Here is a 27,956-nt window from a genome sequence, read left to right as displayed (position 1 = left end):
ACACCTCTGGATTGTTTTCATTTCTGACCTACTCTACCTAACCACATCTACGCGTTTTCTTTACCGAACGACCCTATGAAATCACATCTAGTTTGTTTCATTTCCAACAGACTCGTATTAACCCCCTCTAGGTTATTTCAATACCGAGTGACCCACTGAAAGTACCTTTAGGTTTTTCTATTGCCACTCGACTCGAAAACATATAGGTAGTCTTCACGTTTTGTAGGGGCAGACATCGTTAAATTAATTCATTTTTCACGATCAACAGTTCGAATTAGAGCTTCATTATAAATACCTATAAATATGCGAAAGAAATGCTACATGCTGCAAAAAGCGTTTGAAACGCTATTGAAAATTAATGTTACTCCTAGCATTGGTTTAGAAAATTCGCTCAAATGAGTACCTTCTTTATGCTGTTTATTCAAAAAGTAAAAACAAAACTATACTGTTCAACAAAGTCTTATTATCAAAATCGTTTGCCAATATTTAATCTATGTACTATTGCATCTATTTTTGTTCTAGAAACATCTTTTTATTTCTGCTGGCCTTGTGACATTAATTCATTCCGTATAAATAGCTTTAAAATGAAGTGTTATATATATAGCAACGGGTATCGATCCAGCAATATTGTCCCGTCTCTAGTAAGGGTGTTATTGATTTACCGGGAAATGAACGATACTAACCAGCTTTTTTACCCGTAACAGCCATGATTTCGTTGTAGAAAATTGGATTAATAATCTTCTCAGAAAGTTAATTATCATTGTACGTATATTTCATTATAAATGATGTCATTGCTGACAAAATAAATAAGAACCGAGAAAATCATAACGTATATAGGAGGTAGGCTGATTTTCGAGTGTTGACTAGGTATCTCTGTGGTGAGGGATTTACATGTTTTTCAATCGACTAAACGGACATAAACGAATTCATTTCACTGTTTAAATGCGACATATTGGTATGTGTTAAACAAAGGATGCCATTTAATGTATCAATTATTCATTTATTTCTGTGATCGATTGTGTTTCAGGGATACACCGTGTAAACATCCAGATATGAGCTGTCAAAGAGTGGTTTGGTCTCTGGTGGTCGTTTTATTGACTTTGATAACAGGTGAGTGCAAATAATGTGTTTATTATCTGAATGTATTCTAGAAATTCGAATATGCAATGTTTACCACATAACCAATGAAATAAGATTTTATATTATTATTATTATTATTATTATTATTATTATTATTATTATTCATTTATTTTATTATTATTATTATTATTATTATTATTATTATTATTATTATTATTATTATTATTATTATTATTATTATCGTTCGTTCGTTCGTTCGTTCGTTCGTTCGTTCCTCCATCCATCCATCCATCCATCCATCCATCCATCCATTCATATTTATTTATTTATTTATTTATTTATTTATTTATTTATTTATTCATTTATTTATTTATTTATTTATTATTTATTTTTATTTTATTATTATTATTATTATTATTATTATTATTATTATTATTATTATTATTATTATTATTATTATTATTATTATTTTAGTAGTAGTAGTAGAAGTAGTAGTCGTCGTCGTCGTCGTCGTCGTCGTCGTCGTAGTATATTATTATCATTATTATTATTATTAGTAGTAGTATTTGGGGCTGGGGTTGTGCCAAAGGCTTGACAGATGTTAAAACACATATTTTTTTCAAGATAACTAAAACATCCATAGCTGACAGTATCAGTCGGAGATGGTAAAAAGAAATTGTTTGGGTATAATGATATATATTATACGAAGGTCTCCAAAACAGGTTTCATCCCTTGCCCAATAACCCTGATATTTGCAAGTAATAAAACACACAATTGATGGGGCACATACCGGAATTTGCTTTTAGCAGCTTGGACGCACAAACTCTTCAAGTCAAGCCAAGTCAAGTCAATATATTTAAAAAAAATAATTCAGTAACCCATTCCTACCCATTCTGTAAATAGAACGACCCGGAGCATTTTTTTCAAATGACGTCACAATATTGCGGGAAAAGATCAACCACTTGAAATCACTTTTAAACGTAAAATTCAAACAGTTATGGCAACTACACATTTAAAATTTAAAAAACTAACACTTTCTAAAATGTTGATTTATATTTTACGGGACCTTCTGACACAATACAAACAATAACAAGATAAATATTTTTCATGTATATTGTTATGCAATGAATTGCGATCTGAACATATCCGAAGATGTTGCGTTCATCGATTGATGAACGCAATTGTCGAAATGACGTTCATTTAAGGAATGGAAGTTGAGGTGTAAATATTACTGTACAAGCATTTACACCTTTTAGCGGTGTAGTGGTAAAGTTGTCAGTCACCCTTCCGTCCAATAGGTTGTGGGTTTGAGCAGGACCGCTGGTACTAGTATTTACCCAGGAAATCAAATATCATAATATTCTAGAAAAAAATCGAAATATTAGTAAATTTATATACTGTGCATCTATACAACGATCACGAACCTAACAAGAAAGTGATATACAAATATGTATGGAATTGTGCCAAATCTCTCGTTTGACCCATCGGAACTCATCGGCCATTTTATTCAAAAACAACCTCGGATGTATTTGGACGGTTTACATACTCAAAAAGTGGTACGTTTAAGTCCGCTGCAGATATATCGCGTAGTAATCTTATTTAGCAGTTAAAATTTATGACTTAACTCTTGGGAATCGTAATTATGTTTGCAATAAAACACTTCACTGGCAATCAATTGAAACTGAGATCAATAAATACAACCCTTAAACACTACATTTAATTAATGATATTATTCAAAAATTTACGAACTACTTCAAGAGATGTACCGGCATACATCCGAGGTTGTTTTTGAAAAAAAATGGCCGAGGAGCTCCGAATGCTTTTGACCATGTCTTTGCCTTTTACGACAATGGGATATTATTTATGTTAGCTATGAGTATTGTAAACGTTTAATGCTGAATAAATGTTATGTTATATGTTGTTATTTACCCAGGAAATAACTCGAGAGAGTTATAGCTGTTTTCACAATCGAGAAACAATGAAGTAGAATAATAAATTAATAATTAACACGATTGATTTCCCCAGACGTGTGCCGGGCGGGGCAGTTTTGTTACTTCCTGCACGAGGATTACTACACCTTGCGGCAAATCTACTGCGAGAGCGGCTGTTGTCGAGACTACGGCGATGATGACGAGATATGCTGCTTCACCTGGTGTGTCTACCATTAAACGTCCTTAATTAGAAATAGTCGAAATGCTTCCATGACCATCCCGAACATCCACCGCAAACCAGCAAACGGGAATCGAATTGGACGCGTAACTTTAAGTTCATTTATACAACGGAACAATAAGAGAGCCGTCCTTTGATAGTAGTAGCTACTATATCTATTTCAAAACTAAACCATTTCTTGGCCAGTTTAATGAGTTTATTGATTTCGCAAGTATAAATTTCAATTCAATTTGTGAAACTCGCTTTATATTAAATTGGAATTCTTGGTTTTACGTTGTGTTGTCATACGCCTTTTATTATATGGCCCGAGTAAATTTATTTAATTTACTCGGCGACTTTTAAACATGTTAAAACAAATATGAAATCCATGCTGATGAGGTTAGGCTCACATATAATGTATAACTGAGTCTGTGCGAAAACAATAACAAAATATTTACTCATCGAATTGGTGACGTTTCAAAATTGATTTCGTCACGATTTTATTCGAAAATTGATTTTGTTCTTGAATTTATTGTTGCATTTGTTTACTTTGTCTACATAATTGAATGAATTGAACTTAAGTCAGTATCAAAAATTAACAAAAAGTCTAGAAAATAAAGAAAGAAACATATTGTATAAATATATTTCAGTTACGACTAAAGGGGTATCTTACCAATGGTTCGATCGCTCTGAAAAGTTATAATTATATCTACAGTCAAAACCCGTTGGCTCGAACTTGCTACGCTCGAATTCTTAGTTGGCCATGTAAAGGAACGATTTCTTTATTTTGAAGGTAAACATTCCCGCTTGGCTCGAATTTGCCGAGGCTAAAGGTATTTTCGCCGGTCCCTTGGACTTCGAGCCAACGGGGTTCGACTGCATTTTGAAACTAATACATGTAGCTTAATTGGTATCAGATTTGGCGAAGTTTGTAAAAGAAAAACAATTCTTTTTGTGACATTCACTAACTATTTAATTGAAATGTATGCTCTTATGATATTTGGTGATACGCTTGGTGATAAGGTGGCCTTTAAGTCTTTTATTGAAACTAGCCCAGATTTCTGTTGACAGGTCTGTTGGGGTCATCCTCGGGATCGGGTTCGCCTGTGTGGGGTTTATCGCAGTGGTGATATTTCTGGTGATTTGCTGTCAGCAGATGAAGAAGCGGGGTCGCCTCGGCTCTGTCGTCCATCCGGCCGGAACTGGTGGTGCCCATGGCACCCCCTACCCACAGAACAATACATTCGTCTATGCGTGTGAGTAGAACAAAAGAGCCATACGAAGATACTAGTGCCGAACCAGCCTAAATTTCTCGAAAGCTCTTGAATGCAACAACATTAAGAAGTTTACTTTTTTTTTAATTAAGCCAAATTTCTTCGGCAAAGTCAAAGTTAATATGTAATTTGCCTCGTGATTTTTTTTCGAGATTTTACTAAATCAAAATTATTTCATCGTGATAATCATAAGATAATATCCCTTAAATGTCCAAAATAAGAATGTATATATTACTCAAATTATACCAAAACAAAAATAGTAAGCCATGCCTAATGCTGCAGTTATAACAGGGACTTACGATATTTCGAGAAATTGGGGTGGGGCCTGATGGTATATGATTTTGGTTTAATGCTGCACTCTCAAGGATTGACCGTTTTGACATATTTTTTTGGTTTTGGAATGAGCCAATTTTTTCGTAAATGTCTGCAACCCAGTGATATAAGACTGCTGAAAATAAAAATAAATATATATGAATAATAAATGATAAATGAAGAGTAAAAGCTGTCCATCTGTGAGAATGCAGCTTTAAATCGACAAAATATATGGGCATTTCCTTCATTAGTCGCTGTCGTTGGCAGACGACGCATTTACGAGTATAAGTTTACAAAATGCCCGAGTTTATTTGATGATTTTGTGATTCTAGCGTATGCTGATTACTGAATAAATAAAATAAAAGGACTACTTTTTATGCAATTGTACACATATTGGTTTGTTTTCAACAAGCCGGACAAGTGGGGTTCCCCCGGATTCCCCAACAACACAAGACCAACTCTTACATAAAATCGTACCAACGAAAGGGATTAATATAGTATTGTAAAAGTTTGTTTCACAATAAATAAATTTAAAGTAATACTGGTCAAAAAGTTCAAAATCCTAACAAAGATGGTTTAAAACTTATTTACAGCGGCGCCGCCGGCCTACCAATATGCGGCGTATCCTCCACAAAACATCTACTCCACACCGGGTAGCGTCGCACCCCCGCCTTACACCGCAGGCACCCAGCCCGCATACGCCCCACCGTCCATGAACAATCCAAATGATATGAGTTCCGGTAACGCGCATGGGGGACCAACGGCACCAACTAACCCAGCATATCCTCCACGATCATATGGTGGTTATGGCACGGGAGAAGGATAGCGTGTTATATCAAAATACATTCAAGAGTGAACTGTGAAATCAAACTACTGATTATCCGTCCAATCTTGACTATAAAGTTATATACTTCGCAAAAGGAAGTCTGCTCTGTATGTATTTTTTCATTGCCTTAAAGGGCTTTTAGCGCAAACCTACCAATATTGCCATGTCTTTAAATGTTTCCAGATATTTTTCGAATAGAATATATATTTTTAAATTTCTTTTACACTGAAAAACATTTGTCAACATTATATATTTACAACCAACAAGTCCGTTTAGCTTCCAGTCGAATTCTTAAAGACTTGTATTGAAATCTGTTGTCATGTAAACCAATGTTACGTGATTAAGGTAGTGCCTGAACCACATCCGCTTTTTTCTTTAAAATGACTTGCTCTTTGCTCCAGTTTTATTGAGCGCATGCATTGATAATAACAGAAGAAATCATACACCCTATGTTTGCAAGATTACTTATGGCATTTTTTTTGCTTTTTATGTCTTTTTTTTTACGTTACCTCATCTTTGAAGTGTGCATTGGTTTTCTAAGCAATAATCAAATCATTTATATTTCTCTATTAATAAACAGAACAACAAAAACATGTTGTCTTTTCACAACTCTAAATCCAATCTTCCTTATAAATTTAAAACAATTAACACATATGTAGGTTAATTGTGTTCATAGCAAAAAAGAAACAATATTAGCAAATTAGTTTGCCTTGAAGCAGAAATGAGGCTATACAAATAATCAGTCAAGTCAGCTGTAGCAATAATTAATCAGGCTACACAAAACTAATGCTGTGGGTTCTTGCAGCATGCTGACAAAGTAGAGGCAAAGTTGTAAATACAAATAATATTTTTTGAAATTATATTGTTTTGTTGAAATTGTATTGTTATCATACATACACATGTTGACATTCATGCTGCAACGAAAGCAACGCAAAAGATGTAAACCGTTTTTCCTTGTACAACTAATATACTAACATGGTTTAAATTAAACAAATACGGGTCTGGACTACAATATCACCCAAAATACTCTCAATTTCATCTCATTTAAAACCTGATATCAAAAGAGCAACTACCCAAGTACATGTTTTTTTCTCTAGAATGGGCCTTTGAAATATAGACACACTGTTTTTATGAACACATTCCAGGAGAAAATAGGCTTTTATAAAGAGAGAAAACATAAAAGATTTTTAATCATACTATATATGGTCTGATGTGGTAAAATAAATTGAGATTGATTTTTTTGTAATATTGAGGCCAGGACTTAAAACTGTCAGGGAACAAGAACATGATTATACCCCAACCACGTGGTGGAAAGGGCTATATGGGAATCTACTTGTCCCGTCAATCTGCCTGTCCCTTCGTCGTGCGTCTACTTTCTCTATTACTTCTTACGCTTTGAGGTATTGACTTCAAACGTGTATGGCACACATATTGACTGTGTTGAGGTGAAGTGCTGTACAAAAGACATTTTTTTGTGCATGTTATTTTTAAGTAATTGCCCTTTGATTATTTGTTATACTCATTTTTTATACTTCTCTCCATAACTTAATATATTTTCGAGGTATGGACGTAGACTGTAAAATAGAAACATAAGGACAGAAAAAAATTTGGACATATGTTTGAAAAGAGAAATCTAAAGGACAAGAACATATCTTTTGTTGTTTATTCAAGTTGTTGGCCAGAATGTTATGACAACAGAAACATTTACAATATCAACCACAAATGTGCGATATTAAACATGTGCTCAATACTGTCTCATTGAACACGATTAGAACTTTTCAGAATTAACTTTGCTTGAAATAATTTAAAAAAATATAAATATATTAATAAACAAGATAAAAACACTAGGAATATATATGCACACACATGCTCATATTATATGTAACAAGAATGGCAAGAGACTAAATACCCTAATCCTTAATAATTGTTTTTAAGTATAATAGATTTAGGCCCAATGCAGAGTAAAGTGGTTCACAACCTTCTTGTAATTGCTCTTATAACCATATATATTCATTCATAAGTACTTTTAATATATAAACTTTATGGTCGATACACGTAAGATCAGCTGTTATATACAACGCATATAACGTGATGTTTTTTTGCAAATAATGACAATTGCCGCGTCACGTTAGTACATGTCATGTCAAGTCACGGCAATTAAAGCTGCACTCTCACAGATTGAACGTTTTGACAACTTTTTTTTATTTTTTGTCTTAGAACGAGCTGATTTTCACGAAAATCCATGGAAACCAGTTATATAAGACTGCTGACAAAAAATCAAATCGCAGATTTTTATATTTAAGTTCAAAAATTGATGTTTTATGCATTTTTCTTAAACAATTAGTAACGGTTATTAAACATTAATTTTCGGACGGAAATATGAATATCTTCGGTCTGATTTTTCTCAGCAATCTTATATCATTGGTTTGCAGATATTTACGCAAAATATTGCTCTTCCCAAGACAAAAAATAAAAAAAAAAGTTGTTAAAAATGGTAATTCTGTGAGAGTGCAGCTTTAAAAAGCAATTACGCATATAGCATACACCCCATTTTGGAGCAAACAGGTAAAATGAACGAGAATTATAATAATAAAATGTGAACACAAGATGAATGATAGTTAAATAGTAGTAGTGAAATATTAGCCATAAAAGGAAAATCTAGAATGTTTATATACAGAAAACATTTTGTGAAACATATATTCATACACGAGTTAATATGTGGAAAGTGCTGTTTGACATTCAAGATTGCAACTTTTTATTTGAGTAACTTGTGAATAAATTAGATATTTTCTCAAACCAAACATCATAAGGTCACACAGCATGTTAATATTTTAAAAACATCCAATTTTAATACAAAACAATCAATATTCATTTTTAACTTTGCTTGCACGGTACAGCTGTAAGGCAAAAGTAAATACTGACGACAATGCGAATACATATGTTCAAAACAAGTGTCAACATGTAAATTACAAAAATGTAAATGCTCTTTAATTATATCATGGTATATTCCCTGGCCCCCTTTACCCAGCACATCAAACTGTTAAACAAATGACCCATTCCTTTCTCTTTTAATACATAGATATGTAATTGAGTTCAGACTTTCAATCGAAGCACAGATGCTGAATATTTAAAATGAGTAATGATATATAAACACATGATGTGACATGAACGGATAATTGAAATCAACATTTCAATCTAAGCATTTATGGGCATTCAAGCTAGATTCCACCAGTTGAAGCCTTTATCATAGTATCACTGTCGTTAAATTGAAATGGGTATTTTTTTTCCCTGCTGTTCATGTTCCTTGTTGCGCTTCTGAGTCTCTAGTTGCCACTTCTGTCAGTCCTGTTTCCGTTTCCCCGGATCACGTTATCAGTCTCCAGCACGAGCTCGGTATCGTCGATCTCGCGTTATGCCTTGTCTAGGGCCAATATTCACTAATATCATAAGTCTATGTTTGAGGCTCAAGTCTCAAAATATTCTTGTGTTTTTTTTTCACAAAATTCTGCGATCTGACTTACGAAGAAAGTGGCTGCGCGGTTGGATTTGCAAGTAAAATATCACTCGACAACACACAGACTGAATCGATAGGGGCGGGGTCAGAGGATCAAAAATTGAATTTGCTTCAGTTTAATTCCAAACCACGCCCACACTTATCCAAACACTCGGCATTCGCGATTTTATTACTCAATTTCTATTATACTCGTTATCAATTAGGCCTAAAAAATATGTCTGTTTCGGGTAACCCGACCCTACCTATAAAAATGCACCGACCCTAACTATTTTTTTCCGTTTCTGAGCAAAAAAAATATTCGTTAGCGAATAGAGAGTTACGAAGGGCGGATAAATGCATATTTTAATCAGAATCATTGTTTATATGATAAAACAAAGTCAGGCAATGACAGTAATGTAGGAAAGACTGCCATGTGCAAGAAAACACTCTGAACTTACGACAGATTTTGAAAATAATAATAATAAAAAAAAATCCCTACCTACCCTACCTAGAAATTTTGGCCTTACATGAACACGTTTGGATAGGCCACGACATAAATGATGAGTTGTTTCTGTGGCAGTCGTTAATCAAAGCGCTGATAGCGCTGCGACTGAATCGATAGGGGCGGGGTCAGAGGATCAAAAATTGAATTTGCTTCAGTTTAATTCCAAACCACGCCCACACTTATCCAAACACTCGGCATTCGCGATTTTATTACTCAATTTCTATTATACTCGTTATCAATTAGGCCTAAACAATATGTCTGTTTCGGGTAACCCGACCCTACCTATAAAAATGCACCGACCCTAACTATTTTTTTCCGTTTCTGAGCAAAAAAAATATTCGTTAGCGAATACATATGTTACGAAGGGCGGATAAATGCATATTTTAATCAGAATCATTGTTTATATGATAAAACAAAGTCAGGCAATGACAGTAATGTAGGAAAGACTGCCATGTGCAAGAAAACACTCTGAACTTACGACAGATTTTGAAAATAATAATAATAAAAAAAAAATCCCTACCTACCCTACCTAGAAATTTTGGCCTTACATGAACACGTTTGGATAGGCCACGACATAAATGATGAGTTGTTTCTGTGGCAGTCGTTAATCAAAGCGCTGATAGCGCTGCATAGACAGGGTTTTATATGGGTTTTCACCAGTATGATTGACGTTCATGTGTGTGTTAATAAGGTGCTGTCATTCCCACGTGGGCTATTACGGGATGTTTTAGGCGGGGAAACTGTGATCATTGAAATCATTGTGTCACGTGATGCGCTTTGAGTGGATAGTTATTCTTTGTTTACGTTTCGCTGTTCATTCCTTTTAGGGCGCAGGGATGCTAATTGAATATTATCTTTATTTAAGTTTAACAAATTAAATGAATGCTTCTTGCTTTGTCAAATCTAGCTCGGTTATTGGAAACATAGCTTGCAATTTATATACTAGTAGTTGAAAACAACCCTGTGCAAAAAAAACGGAGGAAATATTGCATACTTTATTTCATGTTTCATGGTCTAACAATACTACTTCAATATAGTTTTAAAAACATGATTTGGTTAAACAAACTGTCAACACTTTTGCTCACTGGTACAAAAATACATGTAGAAATGGCATAAATTGTAAAACTAATCAAAATATATACAAACAGTTTATGCGTTGATAATAAATACATCAATCATATATTGAGAACAAGTCACCATCTGTACCTATATCACAATTATGAGACCACGATTACAAATCTTATATACATATATGAATCTAGTTCATAAGTGAACAACTGCCATTTAGCAATCAAGTTGATTCCGAACAATAACGCAAATATGACTGCTTTGCTAATGTTACATGTAAATGAGCTCTATCAAATATCACACATTCAGGGTCACGGTTACCTTAACCAAGTATATCTTTCAGCTTGATTTGGATAGCTTGACTGGCCAATACTGCAGTTTAAATACCAGGTAAATGTGGTTTTGCCTGTGTTCCTATAATTTACTTATATCGGCAACTGATGGTGTTTTGTTTTTTGCTGGCAGCCTTTTTTCAAAATTACCACATTGTTAACCTATCATTCATTTCAATATGAATGTGAACAGTAAAATTAATACCTCTGTGACGATACGAATTGTTCGCAATTTGTTTCTTCAGGTAATCGGTGTTGTTTTCATTTGCACAAACTTTGGATTGGAATATATCCATGTTTCTCTTTTATTGCTACCTTTGATTTCTATTTGTATTCAACCTACATCGATTCTGTATTATGTGACTTGTTGAATTCATATTTGTAAATGTGTTTGATATTATTTGACTATGTACTGTGATGGTGTACGTCTAATAAAATTATGTTCTGTTCTGTTCTGTTCAGTTCTTTTATTGCGGACTTCCTTGACTGTGCAATCGTCCATTATAAAATCATCGCCAGGAATTTTGCGAGCTAAATCTTCCATTATCCACAAATATGTATCCCTTTTAAAAGTCATATTATTAAACTCAATTTTCTGTAACTTTTTCAGCTTTTGTCTTACATCATCAGAGAGCTGACCTAGTTCTACAGCTGCTAGCTCCAACTTTCTTAAAGTCGGCATATTTAGTATTGCATTCATAAGCTGATTAGTTAATTTCTTATCCAATCCTTCTACCTTCAAGTCGGATATGTCAGAGTATGTTATGGCTTCTAAAAAAGGCGCATATATCTCATGATTTGAATCTCTAAGACACACTGACTTGACATCAAACAAATTGGTTGCACAAAGAATTCGGTTAATTTTACACCCACATACATCCAAACGTTTGATGACTGAACATCTGGACATGTCAAGTTCACTACGGATCTTGACACAATGCAGTTTGAGTATTTTAATTCCTGGACAATCTGATAAATCTAAAGATTCTTTTATATTTGTCTTGTAAATACTGACCTCCAAAAGCTTTGGACATTCTTGTACAATGATGTTTCTTAAATTAGATGCCCCTGAAATACTTAACGAAGACATGTTCAAGCACTTGGTAAGTTTAATGCGTCCCATTACATTAACGTTTTCCAGGGTAACATCCAAAACGTGATCTTTGTTTTCAAGAAGGAGATGAGGCAAGTCAATATTGGAAAAATATACTTCGCGTAGGTTTTCACACGTCGCAAAGTTTATCTCGCCATTCACTGCAACATTTGTTAGCTTTATACCTTCAATTTTTTTTAACCCTGATTGAATATGCAAATCTGTCTTTTTGGAGGTTAATTTTCCAACGATTGAGCAACTTGACAAGACGTCTGGTCTCACGTGGATTCGGTTACAGTTGGACTTTGTTACCTCAAGTCTCCGCAATCTTCTGGCCATTGACAGATCAATGCCTGTTTCTAAATCAGTGAGTTCTACTATAACAGTGCGTAAATTCAATCCCCCTGAAAAGTCAACCCCATCATTGCATTGGGCATCCATTAAACAAAGAACACGAACTGAGTTTGGTCTCGCAAAGCAAAGTTTCTCTGACACGGTACACCTAATAATGAACAGATGTGTAAGATTTTGCAACTTATCTAACGATTTCGCTTTTAAAACACAGGCGTTGTCAAAAAGCAGATGTTTCAGGGACGAATCATTCCGCCGGAGAACATCGTTGATATCTGTATCACAATTCATCGCGTTGTAAATCGATATAAATTTTCCCATGTTTTCTCTTATTAACGGATGTTCAAGTTTCACTCCACCTATCGATCGTATGCTCACGTGCCGAAATTGGATCTTGAATTGATCTTCGTTTCCACCAAATGCCTCCTCGTATCCTTTGAGAACGATTTCCTGAATCGATGCGACCATGGCTCTTTTTTTGAAAACATTTTCAACCGTAGCTTCATCCGGAAGGTCCCATACCTTACATGTGGATATCAATATGGATAGTTCACAAGCTCTTTCAAAATGCATTGTGCACAAAAACACGAACGCATCTGAAAGAGTAAATGCCATATCGTTTCTATCAATAGAATCTTCAATTGTGTGTAAGCATTCTTGCCATATCTTTTCGCTGACGGAAGATAAAAAGACCGCACAGAACATTTCCTTCAATGAATCGTGTTCGAAACAGAACAGTTCGTCGTTTTCCACGGCCTTTAGTGGTTCTGATGTCCCAGTCAAAAACCCTATTTTCAGAACAATTTCTTTTTGTTTGTGTGAAAGGTATCTGTGTACGGTTTGGGTATTGATTAATAACTTCTGTTTTTCAATAGCATAAGAGTTAAAGGATAGTTCTCCAAGCGCGACAATTATCTTCTGACAATCATTGCAGAACCAACAATTGGCTTTACGAAAACATTCTGGTAAACAGGTCTCAAAATCCGGTGAAAGGTTGCAATCTGTGCATTGTGAACGCACAATCATTAGTTTTATGATTTTGCAATACACCTCACTTCTGGACTTTAAAATACTTAACAAATCCGTATTCTCATCATTGTCATGCCAGATGCAAATCAGATATGAAAGAATGATTGGAACAGAAAACACTCTTTGGCCTCTGAAATGCTGGAACAGTTTTTGTGCTGAACCTTCCAAAAAAGTTAAACACTTTTTATAATTTTTATTTCTTCTGTATCTATAGTTCAGGCACGTTGTGAAATTACTAAAGAGTGTTTTCTGTTCCAATCATTCTTTCATATCTGATTTGCATCTGGCATGACAATGATGAGAATACGGATTTGTTAAGTATTTTAAAGTCCAGAAGTGAGGTGTATTGCAAAATCATAAAACTAATGATTGTGCGTTCACAATGCACAGATTGCAACCTTTCACCGGATTTTGAGACCTGTTTACCAGAATGTTTTCGTAAAGCCAATTGTTGGTTCTGCAATGATTGTCAGAAGATAATTGTCGCGCTTGGAGAACTATCCTTTAACTCTTATGCTATTGAAAAACAGAAGTTATTAATCAATACCCAAACCGTACACAGATACCTTTCACACAAACAAAAAGAAATTGTTCTGAAAATAGGGTTTTTGACTGGGACATCAGAACCACTAAAGGCCGTGGAAAACGACGAACTGTTCTGTTTCGAACACGATTCATTGAAGGAAATGTTCTGTGCGGTCTTTTTATCTTCCGTCAGCGAAAAGATATGGCAAGAATGCTTACACACAATTGAAGATTCTATTGATAGAAACGATATGGCATTTACTCTTTCAGATGCGTTCGTGTTTTTGTGCACAATGCATTTTGAAAGAGCTTGTGAACTATCCATATTGATATCCACATGTAAGGTATGGGACCTTCCGGATGAAGCTACGGTTGAAAATGTTTTCAAAAAAAGAGCCATGGTCGCATCGATTCAGGAAATCGTTCTCAAAGGATACGAGGAGGCATTTGGTGGAAACGAAGATCAATTCAAGATCCAATTTCGGCACGTGAGCATACGATCGATAGGTGGAGTGAAACTTGAACATCCGTTAATAAGAGAAAACATGGGAAAATTTATATCGATTTACAACGCGATGAATTGTGATACAGATATCAACGATGTTCTCCGGCGGAATGATTCGTCCCTGAAACATCTGCTTTTTGACAACGCCTGTGTTTTAAAAGCGAAATCGTTAGATAAGTTGCAAAATCTTACACATCTGTTCATTATTAGGTGTACCGTGTCAGAGAAACTTTGCTTTGCGAGACCAAACTCAGTTCGTGTTCTTTGTTTAATGGATGCCCAATGCAATGATGGGGTTGACTTTTCAGGGGGATTGAATTTACGCACTGTTATAGTAGAACTCACTGATTTAGAAACAGGCATTGATCTGTCAATGGCCAGAAGATTGCGGAGACTTGAGGTAACAAAGTCCAACTGTAACCGAATCCACGTGAGACCAGACGTCTTGTCAAGTTGCTCAATCGTTGGAAAATTAACCTCCAAAAAGACAGATTTGCATATTCAATCAGGGTTAAAAAAAATTGAAGGTATAAAGCTAACAAATGTTGCAGTGAATGGCGAGATAAACTTTGCGACGTGTGAAAACCTACGCGAAGTATATTTTTCCAATATTGACTTGCCTCATCTCCTTCTTGAAAACAAAGATCACGTTTTGGATGTTACCCTGGAAAACGTTAATGTAATGGGACGCATTAAACTTACCAAGTGCTTGAACATGTCTTCGTTAAGTATTTCAGGGGCATCTAATTTAAGAAACATCATTGTACAAGAATGTCCAAAGCTTTTGGAGGTCAGTATTTACAAGACAAATATAAAAGAATCTTTAGATTTATCAGATTGTCCAGGAATTAAAATACTCAAACTGCATTGTGTCAAGATCCGTAGTGAACTTGACATGTCCAGATGTTCAGTCATCAAACGTTTGGATGTATGTGGGTGTAAAATTAACCGAATTCTTTGTGCAACCAATTTGTTTGATGTCAAGTCAGTGTGTCTTAGAGATTCAAATCATGAGATATATGCGCCTTTTTTAGAAGCCATAACATACTCTGACATATCCGACTTGAAGGTAGAAGGATTGGATAAGAAATTAACTAATCAGCTTATGAATGCAATACTAAATATGCCGACTTTAAGAAAGTTGGAGCTAGCAGCTGTAGAACTAGGTCAGCTCTCTGATGATGTAAGACAAAAGCTGAAAAAGTTACAGAAAATTGAGTTTAATAATATGACTTTTAAAAGGGATACATATTTGTGGATAATGGAAGATTTAGCTCGCAAAATTCCTGGCGATGATTTTATAATGGACGATTGCACAGTCAAGGAAGTCCGCAATAAAAGAACTGAACAGAACAGAACAGAACATAATTTTATTAGACGTACACCATCACAGTACATAGTCAAATAATATCAAACACATTTACAAATATGAATTCAACAAGTCACATAATACAGAATCGATGTAGGTTGAATACAAATAGAAATCAAAGGTAGCAATAAAAGAGAAACATGGATATATTCCAATCCAAAGTTTGTGCAAATGAAAACAACACCGATTACCTGAAGAAACAAATTGCGAACAATTCGTATCGTCACAGAGGTATTAATTTTACTGTTCACATTCATATTGAAATGAATGATAGGTTAACAATGTGGTAATTTTGAAAAAAGGCTGCCAGCAAAAAACAAAACACCATCAGTTGCCGATATAAGTAAATTATAGGAACACAGGCAAAACCACATTTACCTGGTATTTAAACTGCAGTATTGGCCAGTCAAGCTATCCAAATCAAGCTGAAAGATATACTTGGTTAAGGTAACCGTGACCCTGAATGTGTGATATTTGATAGAGCTCATTTACATGTAACATTAGCAAAGCAGTCATATTTGCGTTATTGTTCGGAATCAACTTGATTGCTAAATGGCAGTTGTTCACTTATGAACTAGATTCATATATGTATATAAGATTTGTAATCGTGGTCTCATAATTGTGATATAGGTACAGATGGTGACTTGTTCTCAATATATGATTGATGTATTTATTATCAACGCATAAACTGTTTGTATATATTTTGATTAGTTTTACAATTTATGCCATTTCTACATGTATTTTTGTACCAGTGAGCAAAAGTGTTGACAGTTTGTTTAACCAAATCATGTTTTTAAAACTATATTGAAGTAGTATTGTTAGACCATGAAACATGAAATAAAGTATGCAATATTTCCTCCGTTTTTTTTGCACAGGGTTGTTTTCAACTACTAGTATATAAATTGCAAGCTATGTTTCCAATAACCGAGCTAGATTTGACAAAGCAAGAAGCATTCATTTAATTTGTTAAACTTAAATAAAGATAATATTCAATTAGCATCCCTGCGCCCTAAAAGGAATGAACAGCGAAACGTAAACAAAGAATAACTATCCACTCAAAGCGCATCACGTGACACAATGATTTCAATGATCACAGTTTCCCCGCCTAAAACATCCCGTAATAGCCCACGTGGGAATGACAGCACCTTATTAACACACACATGAACGTCAATCATACTGGTGAAAACCCATATAAAACCCTGTCTATGCAGCGCTATCAGCGCTTTGATTAACGACTGCCACAGAAACAACTCATCATTTATGTCGTGGCCTATCCAAACGTGTTCATGTAAGGCCAAAATTTCTAGGTAGGGTAGGTAGGGATTTTTTTTTTATTATTATTATTTTCAAAATCTGTCGTAAGTTCAGAGTGTTTTCTTGCACATGGCAGTCTTTCCTACATTACTGTCATTGCCTGACTTTGTTTTATCATATAAACAATGATTCTGATTAAAATATGCATTTATCCGCCCTTCGTAACATATGTATTCGCTAACGAATATTTTTTTTGCTCAGAAACGGAAAAAAATAGTTAGGGTCGGTGCATTTTTATAGGTAGGGTCGGGTTACCCGAAACAGACATATTGTTTAGGCCTAATTGATAACGAGTATAATAGAAATTGAGTAATAAAATCGCGAATGCCGAGTGTTTGGATAAGTGTGGGCGTGGTTTGGAATTAAACTGAAGCAAATTCAATTTTTGATCCTCTGACCCCGCCCCTATCGATTCAGTCGCAGCGCTATCAGCGCTTTGATTAACGACTGCCACAGAAACAACTCATCATTTATGTCGTGGCCTATCCAAACGTGTTCATGTAAGGCCAAAATTTCTAGGTAGGGTAGGTAGGGATTTTTTTTTATTATTATTATTTTCAAAATCTGTCGTAAGTTCAGAGTGTTTTCTTGCACATGGCAGTCTTTCCTACATTACTGTCATTGCCTGACTTTGTTTTATCATATAAACAATGATTCTGATTAAAATATGCATTTATCCGCCCTTCGTAACTCTCTATTCGCTAACGAATATTTTTTTTGCTCAGAAACGGAAAAAAATAGTTAGGGTCGGTGCATTTTTATAGGTAGGGTCGGGTTACCCGAAACAGACATATTTTTTAGGCCTAATTGATAACGAGTATAATAGAAATTGAGTAATAAAATCGCGAATGCCGAGTGTTTGGATAAGTGTGGGCGTGGTTTGGAATTAAACTGAAGCAAATTCAATTTTTGATCCTCTGACCCCGCCCCTATCGATTCAGTCTGTGTGTTGTCGAGTGATATTTTACTTGCAAATCCAACCGCGCAGCCACTTTCTTCGTAAGTCAGATCGCAGAATTTTGTGAAAAAAAAACACAAGAATATTTTGAGACTTGAGCCTCAAACATAGACTTATGATATTAGTGAATATTGGCCCTAGACAAGGCATAACGCGAGATCGACGATACCGAGCTCGTGCTGGAGACTGATAACGTGATCCGGGGAAACGGAAACAGGACTGACAGAAGTGGCAACTAGAGACTCAGAAGCGCAACAAGGAACATGAACAGCAGGGAAAAAAAATACCCATTTCAATTTAACGACAGTGATACTATGATAAAGGCTTCAACTGGTGGAATCTAGCTTGAATGCCCATAAATGCTTAGATTGAAATCAACCAATTATCCGTTCATGTCACATCATGTGTTTATATATCATTACTCATTTTAAATATTCAGCATCTGTGCTTCGATTGAAAGTCTGAACTCAATTACATATCTATGTATTAAAAGAGAAAGGAATGGGTCATTTGTTTAACAGTTTGATGTGCTGGGTAAAGGGGGCCAGGGAATATACCATGATATAATTAAAGAGCATTTACATTTTTGTAATTTACATGTTGACACTTGTTTTGAACATATGTATTCGCATTGTCGTCAGTATTTACTTTTGCCTTACAGCTGTACCGTGCAAGCAAAGTTAAAAATGAATATTGATTGTTTTGTATTAAAATTGGATGTTTTTAAAATATTAACATGCTGTGTGACCTTATGATGTTTGGTTTGAGAAAATATCTAATTTATTCACAAGTTACTCAAATAAAAAGTTGCAATCTTGAATGTCAAACAGCACTTTCCACATATTAACTCGTGTATGAATATATGTTTCACAAAATGTTTTCTGTATATAAACATTCTAGATTTTCCTTTTATGGCTAATATTTCACTACTACTATTTAACTATCATTCATCTTGTGTTCACATTTTATTATTATAATTCTCGTTCATTTTACCTGTTTGCTCCAAAATGGGGTGTATGCTATATGCGTAATTGCTTTTTAAAGCTGCACTCTCACAGAATTACCATTTTTAACAACTTTTTTTTTTATTTTTTGTCTTGGGAAGAGCAATATTTTGCGTAAATATCTGCAAACCAATGATATAAGATTGCTGAGAAAAATCAGACCGAAGATATTCATATTTCCGTCCGAAAATTAATGTTTAATAACCGTTACTAATTGTTTAAGAAAAATGCATAAAACATCAATTTTTGAACTTAAATATAAAAATCTGCGATTTGATTTTTTGTCAGCAGTCTTATATAACTGGTTTCCATGGATTTTCGTGAAAATCAGCTCGTTCTAAGACAAAAAATAAAAAAAAGTTGTCAAAACGTTCAATCTGTGAGAGTGCAGCTTTAATTGCCGTGACTTGACATGACATGTACTAACGTGACGCGGCAATTGTCATTATTTGCAAAAAAACATCACGTTATATGCGTTGTATATAACAGCTGATCTTACGTGTATCGACCATAAAGTTTATATATTAAAAGTACTTATGAATGAATATATATGGTTATAAGAGCAATTACAAGAAGGTTGTGAACCACTTTACTCTGCATTGGGCCTAAATCTATTATACTTAAAAACAATTATTAAGGATTAGGGTATTTAGTCTCTTGCCATTCTTGTTACATATAATATGAGCATGTGTGTGCATATATATTCCTAGTGTTTTTATCTTGTTTATTAATATATTTATATTTTTTTAAATTATTTCAAGCAAAGTTAATTCTGAAAAGTTCTAATCGTGTTCAATGAGACAGTATTGAGCACATGTTTAATATCGCACATTTGTGGTTGATATTGTAAATGTTTCTGTTGTCATAACATTCTGGCCAACAACTTGAATAAACAACAAAAGATATGTTCTTGTCCTTTAGATTTCTCTTTTCAAACATATGTCCAAATTTTTTTCTGTCCTTATGTTTCTATTTTACAGTCTACGTCCATACCTCGAAAATATATTAAGTTATGGAGAGAAGTATAAAAAATGAGTATAACAAATAATCAAAGGGCAATTACTTAAAAATAACATGCACAAAAAAATGTCTTTTGTACAGCACTTCACCTCAACACAGTCAATATGTGTGCCATACACGTTTGAAGTCAATACCTCAAAGCGTAAGAAGTAATAGAGAAAGTAGACGCACGACGAAGGGACAGGCAGATTGACGGGACAAGTAGATTCCCATATAGCCCTTTCCACCACGTGGTTGGGGTATAATCATGTTCTTGTTCCCTGACAGTTTTAAGTCCTGGCCTCAATATTACAAAAAAATCAATCTCAATTTATTTTACCACATCAGACCATATATAGTATGATTAAAAATCTTTTATGTTTTCTCTCTTTATAAAAGCCTATTTTCTCCTGGAATGTGTTCATAAAAACAGTGTGTCTATATTTCAAAGGCCCATTCTAGAGAAAAAAACATGTACTTGGGTAGTTGCTCTTTTGATATCAGGTTTTAAATGAGATGAAATTGAGAGTATTTTGGGTGATATTGTAGTCCAGACCCGTATTTGTTTAATTTAAACCATGTTAGTATATTAGTTGTACAAGGAAAAACGGTTTACATCTTTTGCGTTGCTTTCGTTGCAGCATGAATGTCAACATGTGTATGTATGATAACAATACAATTTCAACAAAACAATATAATTTCAAAAAATATTATTTGTATTTACAACTTTGCCTCTACTTTGTCAGCATGCTGCAAGAACCCACAGCATTAGTTTTGTGTAGCCTGATTAATTATTGCTACAGCTGACTTGACTGATTATTTGTATAGCCTCATTTCTGCTTCAAGGCAAACTAATTTGCTAATATTGTTTCTTTTTTGCTATGAACACAATTAACCTACATATGTGTTAATTGTTTTAAATTTATAAGGAAGATTGGATTTAGAGTTGTGAAAAGACAACATGTTTTTGTTGTTCTGTTTATTAATAGAGAAATATAAATGATTTGATTATTGCTTAGAAAACCAATGCACACTTCAAAGATGAGGTAACGTAAAAAAAAAGACATAAAAAGCAAAAAAAATGCCATAAGTAATCTTGCAAACATAGGGTGTATGATTTCTTCAGTTATTATCAATGCATGCGCTCAATAAAACTGGAGCAAAGAGCAAGTCATTTTAAAGAAAAAAGCGGATGTGGTTCAGGCACTACCTTAATCACGTAACATTGGTTTACATGACAACAGATTTCAATACAAGTCTTTAAGAATTCGACTGGAAGCTAAACGGACTTGTTGGTTGTAAATATATAATGTTGACAAATGTTTTTCAGTGTAAAAGAAATTTAAAAATATATATTCTATTCGAAAAATATCTGGAAACATTTAAAGACATGGCAATATTGGTAGGTTTGCGCTAAAAGCCCTTTAAGGCAATGAAAAAATACATACAGAGCAGACTTCCTTTTGCGAAGTATATAACTTTATAGTCAAGATTGGACGGATAATCAGTAGTTTGATTTCACAGTTCACTCTTGAATGTATTTTGATATAACACGCTATCCTTCTCCCGTGCCATAACCACCATATGATCGTGGAGGATATGCTGGGTTAGTTGGTGCCGTTGGTCCCCCATGCGCGTTACCGGAACTCATATCATTTGGATTGTTCATGGACGGTGGGGCGTATGCGGGCTGGGTGCCTGCGGTGTAAGGCGGGGGTGCGACGCTACCCGGTGTGGAGTAGATGTTTTGTGGAGGATACGCCGCATATTGGTAGGCCGGCGGCGCCGCTGTAAATAAGTTTTAAACCATCTTTGTTAGGATTTTGAACTTTTTGACCAGTATTACTTTAAATTTATTTATTGTGAAACAAACTTTTACAATACTATATTAATCCCTTTCGTTGGTACGATTTTATGTAAGAGTTGGTCTTGTGTTGTTGGGGAATCCGGGGGAACCCCACTTGTCCGGCTTGTTGAAAACAAACCAATATGTGTACAATTGCATAAAAAGTAGTCCTTTTATTTTATTTATTCAGTAATCAGCATACGCTAGAATCACAAAATCATCAAATAAACTCGGGCATTTTGTAAACTTATACTCGTAAATGCGTCGTCTGCCAACGACAGCGACTAATGAAGGAAATGCCCATATATTTTGTCGATTTAAAGCTGCATTCTCACAGATGGACAGCTTTTACTCTTCATTTATCATTTATTATTCATATATATTTATTTTTATTTTCAGCAGTCTTATATCACTGGGTTGCAGACATTTACGAAAAAATTGGCTCATTCCAAAACCAAAAAAATATGTCAAAACGGTCAATCCTTGAGAGTGCAGCATTAAACCAAAATCATATACCATCAGGCCCCACCCCAATTTCTCGAAATATCGTAAGTCCCTGTTATAACTGCAGCATTAGGCATGGCTTACTATTTTTGTTTTGGTATAATTTGAGTAATATATACATTCTTATTTTGGACATTTAAGGGATATTATCTTATGATTATCACGATGAAATAATTTTGATTTAGTAAAATCTCGAAAAAAAATCACGAGGCAAATTACATATTAACTTTGACTTTGCCGAAGAAATTTGGCTTAATTAAAAAAAAAGTAAACTTCTTAATGTTGTTGCATTCAAGAGCTTTCGAGAAATTTAGGCTGGTTCGGCACTAGTATCTTCGTATGGCTCTTTTGTTCTACTCACACGCATAGACGAATGTATTGTTCTGTGGGTAGGGGGTGCCATGGGCACCACCAGTTCCGGCCGGATGGACGACAGAGCCGAGGCGACCCCGCTTCTTCATCTGCTGACAGCAAATCACCAGAAATATCACCACTGCGATAAACCCCACACAGGCGAACCCGATCCCGAGGATGACCCCAACAGACCTGTCAACAGAAATCTGGGCTAGTTTCAATAAAAGACTTAAAGGCCACCTTATCACCAAGCGTATCACCAAATATCATAAGAGCATACATTTCAATTAAATAGTTAGTGAATGTCACAAAAAGAATTGTTTTTCTTTTACAAACTTCGCCAAATCTGATACCAATTAAGCTACATGTATTAGTTTCAAAATGCAGTCGAACCCCGTTGGCTCGAAGTCCAAGGGACCGGCGAAAATACCTTTAGCCTCGGCAAATTCGAGCCAAGCGGGAATGTTTACCTTCAAAATAAAGAAATCGTTCCTTTACATGGCCAACTAAGAATTCGAGCGTAGCAAGTTCGAGCCAACGGGTTTTGACTGTAGATATAATTATAACTTTTCAGAGCGATCGAACCATTGGTAAGATACCCCTTTAGTCGTAACTGAAATATATTTATACAATATGTTTCTTTCTTTATTTTCTAGACTTTTTGTTAATTTTTGATACTGACTTAAGTTCAATTCATTCAATTATGTAGACAAAGTAAACAAATGCAACAATAAATTCAAGAACAAAATCAATTTTCGAATAAAATCGTGACGAAATCAATTTTGAAACGTCACCAATTCGATGAGTAAATATTTTGTTATTGTTTTCGCACAGACTCAGTTATACATTATATGTGAGCCTAACCTCATCAGCATGGATTTCATATTTGTTTTAACATGTTTAAAAGTCGCCGAGTAAATTAAATAAATTTACTCGGGCCATATAATAAAAGGCGTATGACAACACAACGTAAAACCAAGAATTCCAATTTAATATAAAGCGAGTTTCACAAATTGAATTGAAATTTATACTTGCGAAATCAATAAACTCATTAAACTGGCCAAGAAATGGTTTAGTTTTGAAATAGATATAGTAGCTACTACTATCAAAGGACGGCTCTCTTATTGTTCCGTTGTATAAATGAACTTAAAGTTACGCGTCCAATTCGATTCCCGTTTGCTGGTTTGCGGTGGATGTTCGGGATGGTCATGGAAGCATTTCGACTATTTCTAATTAAGGACGTTTAATGGTAGACACACCAGGTGAAGCAGCATATCTCGTCATCATCGCCGTAGTCTCGACAACAGCCGCTCTCGCAGTAGATTTGCCGCAAGGTGTAGTAATCCTCGTGCAGGAAGTAACAAAACTGCCCCGCCCGGCACACGTCTGGGGAAATCAATCGTGTTAATTATTAATTTATTATTCTACTTCATTGTTTCTCGATTGTGAAAACAGCTATAACTCTCTCGAGTTATTTCCTGGGTAAATAACAACATATAACATAACATTTATTCAGCATTAAACGTTTACAATACTCATAGCTAACATAAATAATATCCCATTGTCGTAAAAGGCAAAGACATGGTCAAAAGCATTCGGAGCTCCTCGGCCATTTTTTTTCAAAAACAACCTCGGATGTATGCCGGTACATCTCTTGAAGTAGTTCGTAAATTTTTGAATAATATCATTAATTAAATGTAGTGTTTAAGGGTTGTATTTATTGATCTCAGTTTCAATTGATTGCCAGTGAAGTGTTTTATTGCAAACATAATTACGATTCCCAAGAGTTAAGTCATAAATTTTAACTGCTAAATAAGATTACTACGCGATATATCTGCAGCGGACTTAAACGTACCACTTTTTGAGTATGTAAACCGTCCAAATACATCCGAGGTTGTTTTTGAATAAAATGGCCGATGAGTTCCGATGGGTCAAACGAGAGATTTGGCACAATTCCATACATATTTGTATATCACTTTCTTGTTAGGTTCGTGATCGTTGTATAGATGCACAGTATATAAATTTACTAATATTTCGATTTTTTTCTAGAATATTATGATATTTGATTTCCTGGGTAAATACTAGTACCAGCGGTCCTGCTCAAACCCACAACCTATTGGACGGAAGGGTGACTGACAACTTTACCACTACACCGCTAAAAGGTGTAAATGCTTGTACAGTAATATTTACACCTCAACTTCCATTCCTTAAATGAACGTCATTTCGACAATTGCGTTCATCAATCGATGAACGCAACATCTTCGGATATGTTCAGATCGCAATTCATTGCATAACAATATACATGAAAAATATTTATCTTGTTATTGTTTGTATTGTGTCAGAAGGTCCCGTAAAATATAAATCAACATTTTAGAAAGTGTTAGTTTTTTAAATTTTAAATGTGTAGTTGCCATAACTGTTTGAATTTTACGTTTAAAAGTGATTTCAAGTGGTTGATCTTTTCCCGCAATATTGTGACGTCATTTGAAAAAAAATGCTCCGGGTCGTTCTATTTACAGAATGGGTAGGAATGGGTTACTGAAAAGTTTTTTTTTTAAAATGAAATTAAGTTTTTTTAACAATTCTTGAATGAAATAATGAACTATTGGTGTAAATATAAGGAATGAATTGCGGGCTTGATGTCATTATCGGGGTATGAACGCAATTGGGTTGGTCAATGTGTGTGGAGTCCGAATTTTCAACTGTTGATGATAGTACCCGACAATAAATAAATATTGACTTGACTTGACTTGACTTGACTTGAAGAGTTTGTGCGTCCAAGCTGTTAAAAGCAAATTCCGGTATGTGCCCCATCAATTATGTGTTTTATTACTTGCAAATATCAGGGTTATTGGGTAAGGGATGAAACCTGTTTTGGAGACCTTCGTATAATATATATCATTATACCCAAACAATTTCTTTTTACCATCTCCGACTGATACTGTCAGCTATGGATGTTTTAGTTATCTTGAAAAAAAATATGTGTTTTAACATCTGTCAAGCCTTTGGCACAACCCCAGCCCCAAATACTACTACTACTACTAATAATAATGATAATAATATACTACGACGACGACGACGACGACGACGACTACTACTTCTACTACTACTACTAAAATATTAATAATAATAATAATAATAATAATAATAATAATAATAATAATAATAATAATAATAATAATAAAATAAAAATAAATAAATAAATAAATAAATAAATAAATAAATAAATAAATAAATAAATAAATAAATAAATAAATAAATAAATAAATATGGATGGATGGATGGATGGATGGATGGATGGACGAACGAACGAACGAACGAACGAACGAACGAACGAACGAACGAATAATAATAATAATAATAATAATAATAATAATAATAATAATAATAACAATAATAAAAAAATAAATAATAATAATAATAATAATTATAATAATAATAATAATAAATAATAATAATAATAATAATAATAATAATAATAATAATAAAATAAAATAAATAAATAAATAAATAAATAAATAAATAAATAAATAAATAAATAAATAAATAAATAAATAAATATGGATGGATGGATGGATGGATGGATGGATGGATGGATGGATGGACGAACGAACGAACGAACGAACGAACGAACGAACGAACGAACGAATAATAATAATAATAATAATAATAATAATAATAATAATAACAATAATAAAAAAATAAATAATAATAATAATAATAATAATAATAATAATAATAAATAATAATAATAATAATAATAATAATAATAATAATATAAAATCTTATTTCATTGGTTATGTGGTAAACATTGCATATTCGAATTTCTAGAATACATTCAGATAATAAACACATTATTTGCACTCACCTGTTATCAAAGTCAATAAAACGACCACCAGAGACCAAACCACTCTCTGACAGCTCATATCTGGATGTTTACACGGTGTATCACTGAAACACAATCGATCACAGAAATAAATGAATAATTGAAACATTAAATGGCATCCTTTGTTTAACACATACCAATATGTCGCATTTAAACAGTAAAATGAATTCGTTTATGTCCGTGTAGTCGATTGAAAAACATGTAAATCCCTCACCACAGAGATACCTAGTTAACACTCGAAAATCAGCCTACCTCCTATATACGTTATGATTTTCTCGGTTCTTATTTATTTTGTCAGCAATGACATCATTTATAATGAAATATACGTACAATGATAATTAACTTTCTGAGAAGATTATTAATCCAATTTTCTACAACGAAATCATGGCTGTTACGGGTAAAAAAGCTGATTAGTATCGCTCATTTCCCGGTAAATCAATAACACCCTTACTATAGAGACGGGACAATATTGCTGGATCGATACCCGTTGCTATATATATAACACTTCATTTTAAAGCTATTTATCCGTAATGAATTAATGTCACAAGGCCAGCAGAAATAAAAAGATGTTTCTAGAACAAAAATAGATGCATAGATTAAATATTGGCAAACGATTTTGATTGTAAGACTTTGTTGAACAGTATAGTTTTGTTTTTACTTTTTGAATAAACAGCATAAAGAAGGTTCTCATTTGAGCGAATTTTCTAAACCAATGCTAGGAGTAACATTAATTTTCAATAGCGTTTCAAACGCTTTTTGCAGCATGTAGCATTTCTTTCGCATATTTATAGTTATTTATAATGAAGCTCTAATTCGAACTGTTGATCGTGAAAAATGAATTAATTTAACGATGTCTGCCCCTACAAAACGTGAAGACTACCTAGATGTTTTCGAGTCGAGTGGCAATAGAAAAACCTAAAGGTACTTTCAGTGGGTCACTCGGTATTGAAACAACCTAGAGGGGGTTAATACGAGTCTGTCGGAAATGAAACAAACTAGATGTGATTTCATAGGGTCGTTCGGTAAAGAAAACGCGTAGATGTGGTTAGGTAGAGTAGGTCAGAAATAAAAACAATCCAGAGGTGTTTTCAGTGTTTCAGTCGGTAAAAACGACCTAGAGAAGTTTTCAGTGTTTCAGTCGGTAAAAACGACCTAGAGAAGTTTAAGGTGAGTCGGTCGGA

General features: G+C 34.2%; 2 protein-coding genes across 2 annotated transcripts; one reads left to right on the top strand and one right to left on the bottom strand.

The window, feature by feature from the left end:
* The first annotated feature begins 676 nt into the window (after positions 1–676).
* Positions 677–6,115, top strand: LOC128204392 (uncharacterized). Its single transcript, XM_052905808.1, has 5 exons — positions 677–762; positions 1,028–1,110; positions 3,106–3,232; positions 4,300–4,484; positions 5,408–6,115. The coding sequence occupies exons 2-5, from the start codon at positions 1,053–1,055 to the stop codon at positions 5,638–5,640; spliced, it is 603 nt and encodes a 200-aa protein (XP_052761768.1). The 5' UTR covers positions 677–762; positions 1,028–1,052; the 3' UTR covers positions 5,641–6,115.
* Positions 6,116–21,220: 15,105 nt separating this feature from the next.
* On the bottom strand, positions 21,221–27,205 carry LOC128204222 (uncharacterized). The gene is made up of 5 exons (XM_052905612.1): positions 27,106–27,205; positions 26,758–26,840; positions 24,149–24,275; positions 22,897–23,081; positions 21,221–21,973 (listed from the first exon to the last, which is right to left on the bottom strand). Exons 2-5 carry the CDS (start codon positions 26,813–26,815, stop codon positions 21,741–21,743), a joined length of 603 nt encoding a protein of 200 aa, XP_052761572.1. The 5' UTR covers positions 26,816–26,840; positions 27,106–27,205; the 3' UTR covers positions 21,221–21,740.
* Between the last annotated feature and the right edge of the window lie 751 nt (positions 27,206–27,956).

Source organism: Mya arenaria, chromosome 10 (assembly GCF_026914265.1).
Source record: "Mya arenaria isolate MELC-2E11 chromosome 10, ASM2691426v1".
Taxonomy (NCBI): Eukaryota; Metazoa; Mollusca; class Bivalvia; order Myida; family Myidae; genus Mya; species Mya arenaria.
Note: the sequence above shows the minus strand (reverse complement) of the source record. Positions and strands in the feature narration are given on the sequence as shown.

What these genes read in the sequence shown, in the direction of transcription:
- LOC128204392 (XM_052905808.1), top strand. Translation starts at nt 1,053, where the DNA reads ATGAGCTGTCAAAGAGTGGTTTGGTCTCTGGTGGTCGTTTTATTGACT. An exon ending in TTTATTGACTTTGATAACAG is followed by an intron (nt 1,111 to 3,105) that starts GTGAGTGCAAAT and finishes TGATTTCCCCAG; the next exon opens with ACGTGTGCCGGGCGGGGCAG. An exon ending in CAATACATTCGTCTATGCGT is followed by an intron (nt 4,485 to 5,407) that starts GTGAGTAGAACA and finishes ACTTATTTACAG; the next exon opens with CGGCGCCGCCGGCCTACCAA.
- LOC128204222 (XM_052905612.1), bottom strand. Translation starts at nt 26,815, where the DNA reads ATGAGCTGTCAGAGAGTGGTTTGGTCTCTGGTGGTCGTTTTATTGACT. An exon ending in TTTATTGACTTTGATAACAG is followed by an intron (nt 24,276 to 26,757) that starts GTGAGTGCAAAT and finishes TGATTTCCCCAG; the next exon opens with ACGTGTGCCGGGCGGGGCAG. An exon ending in CAATACATTCGTCTATGCGT is followed by an intron (nt 21,974 to 22,896) that starts GTGAGTAGAACA and finishes ACTTATTTACAG; the next exon opens with CGGCGCCGCCGGCCTACCAA.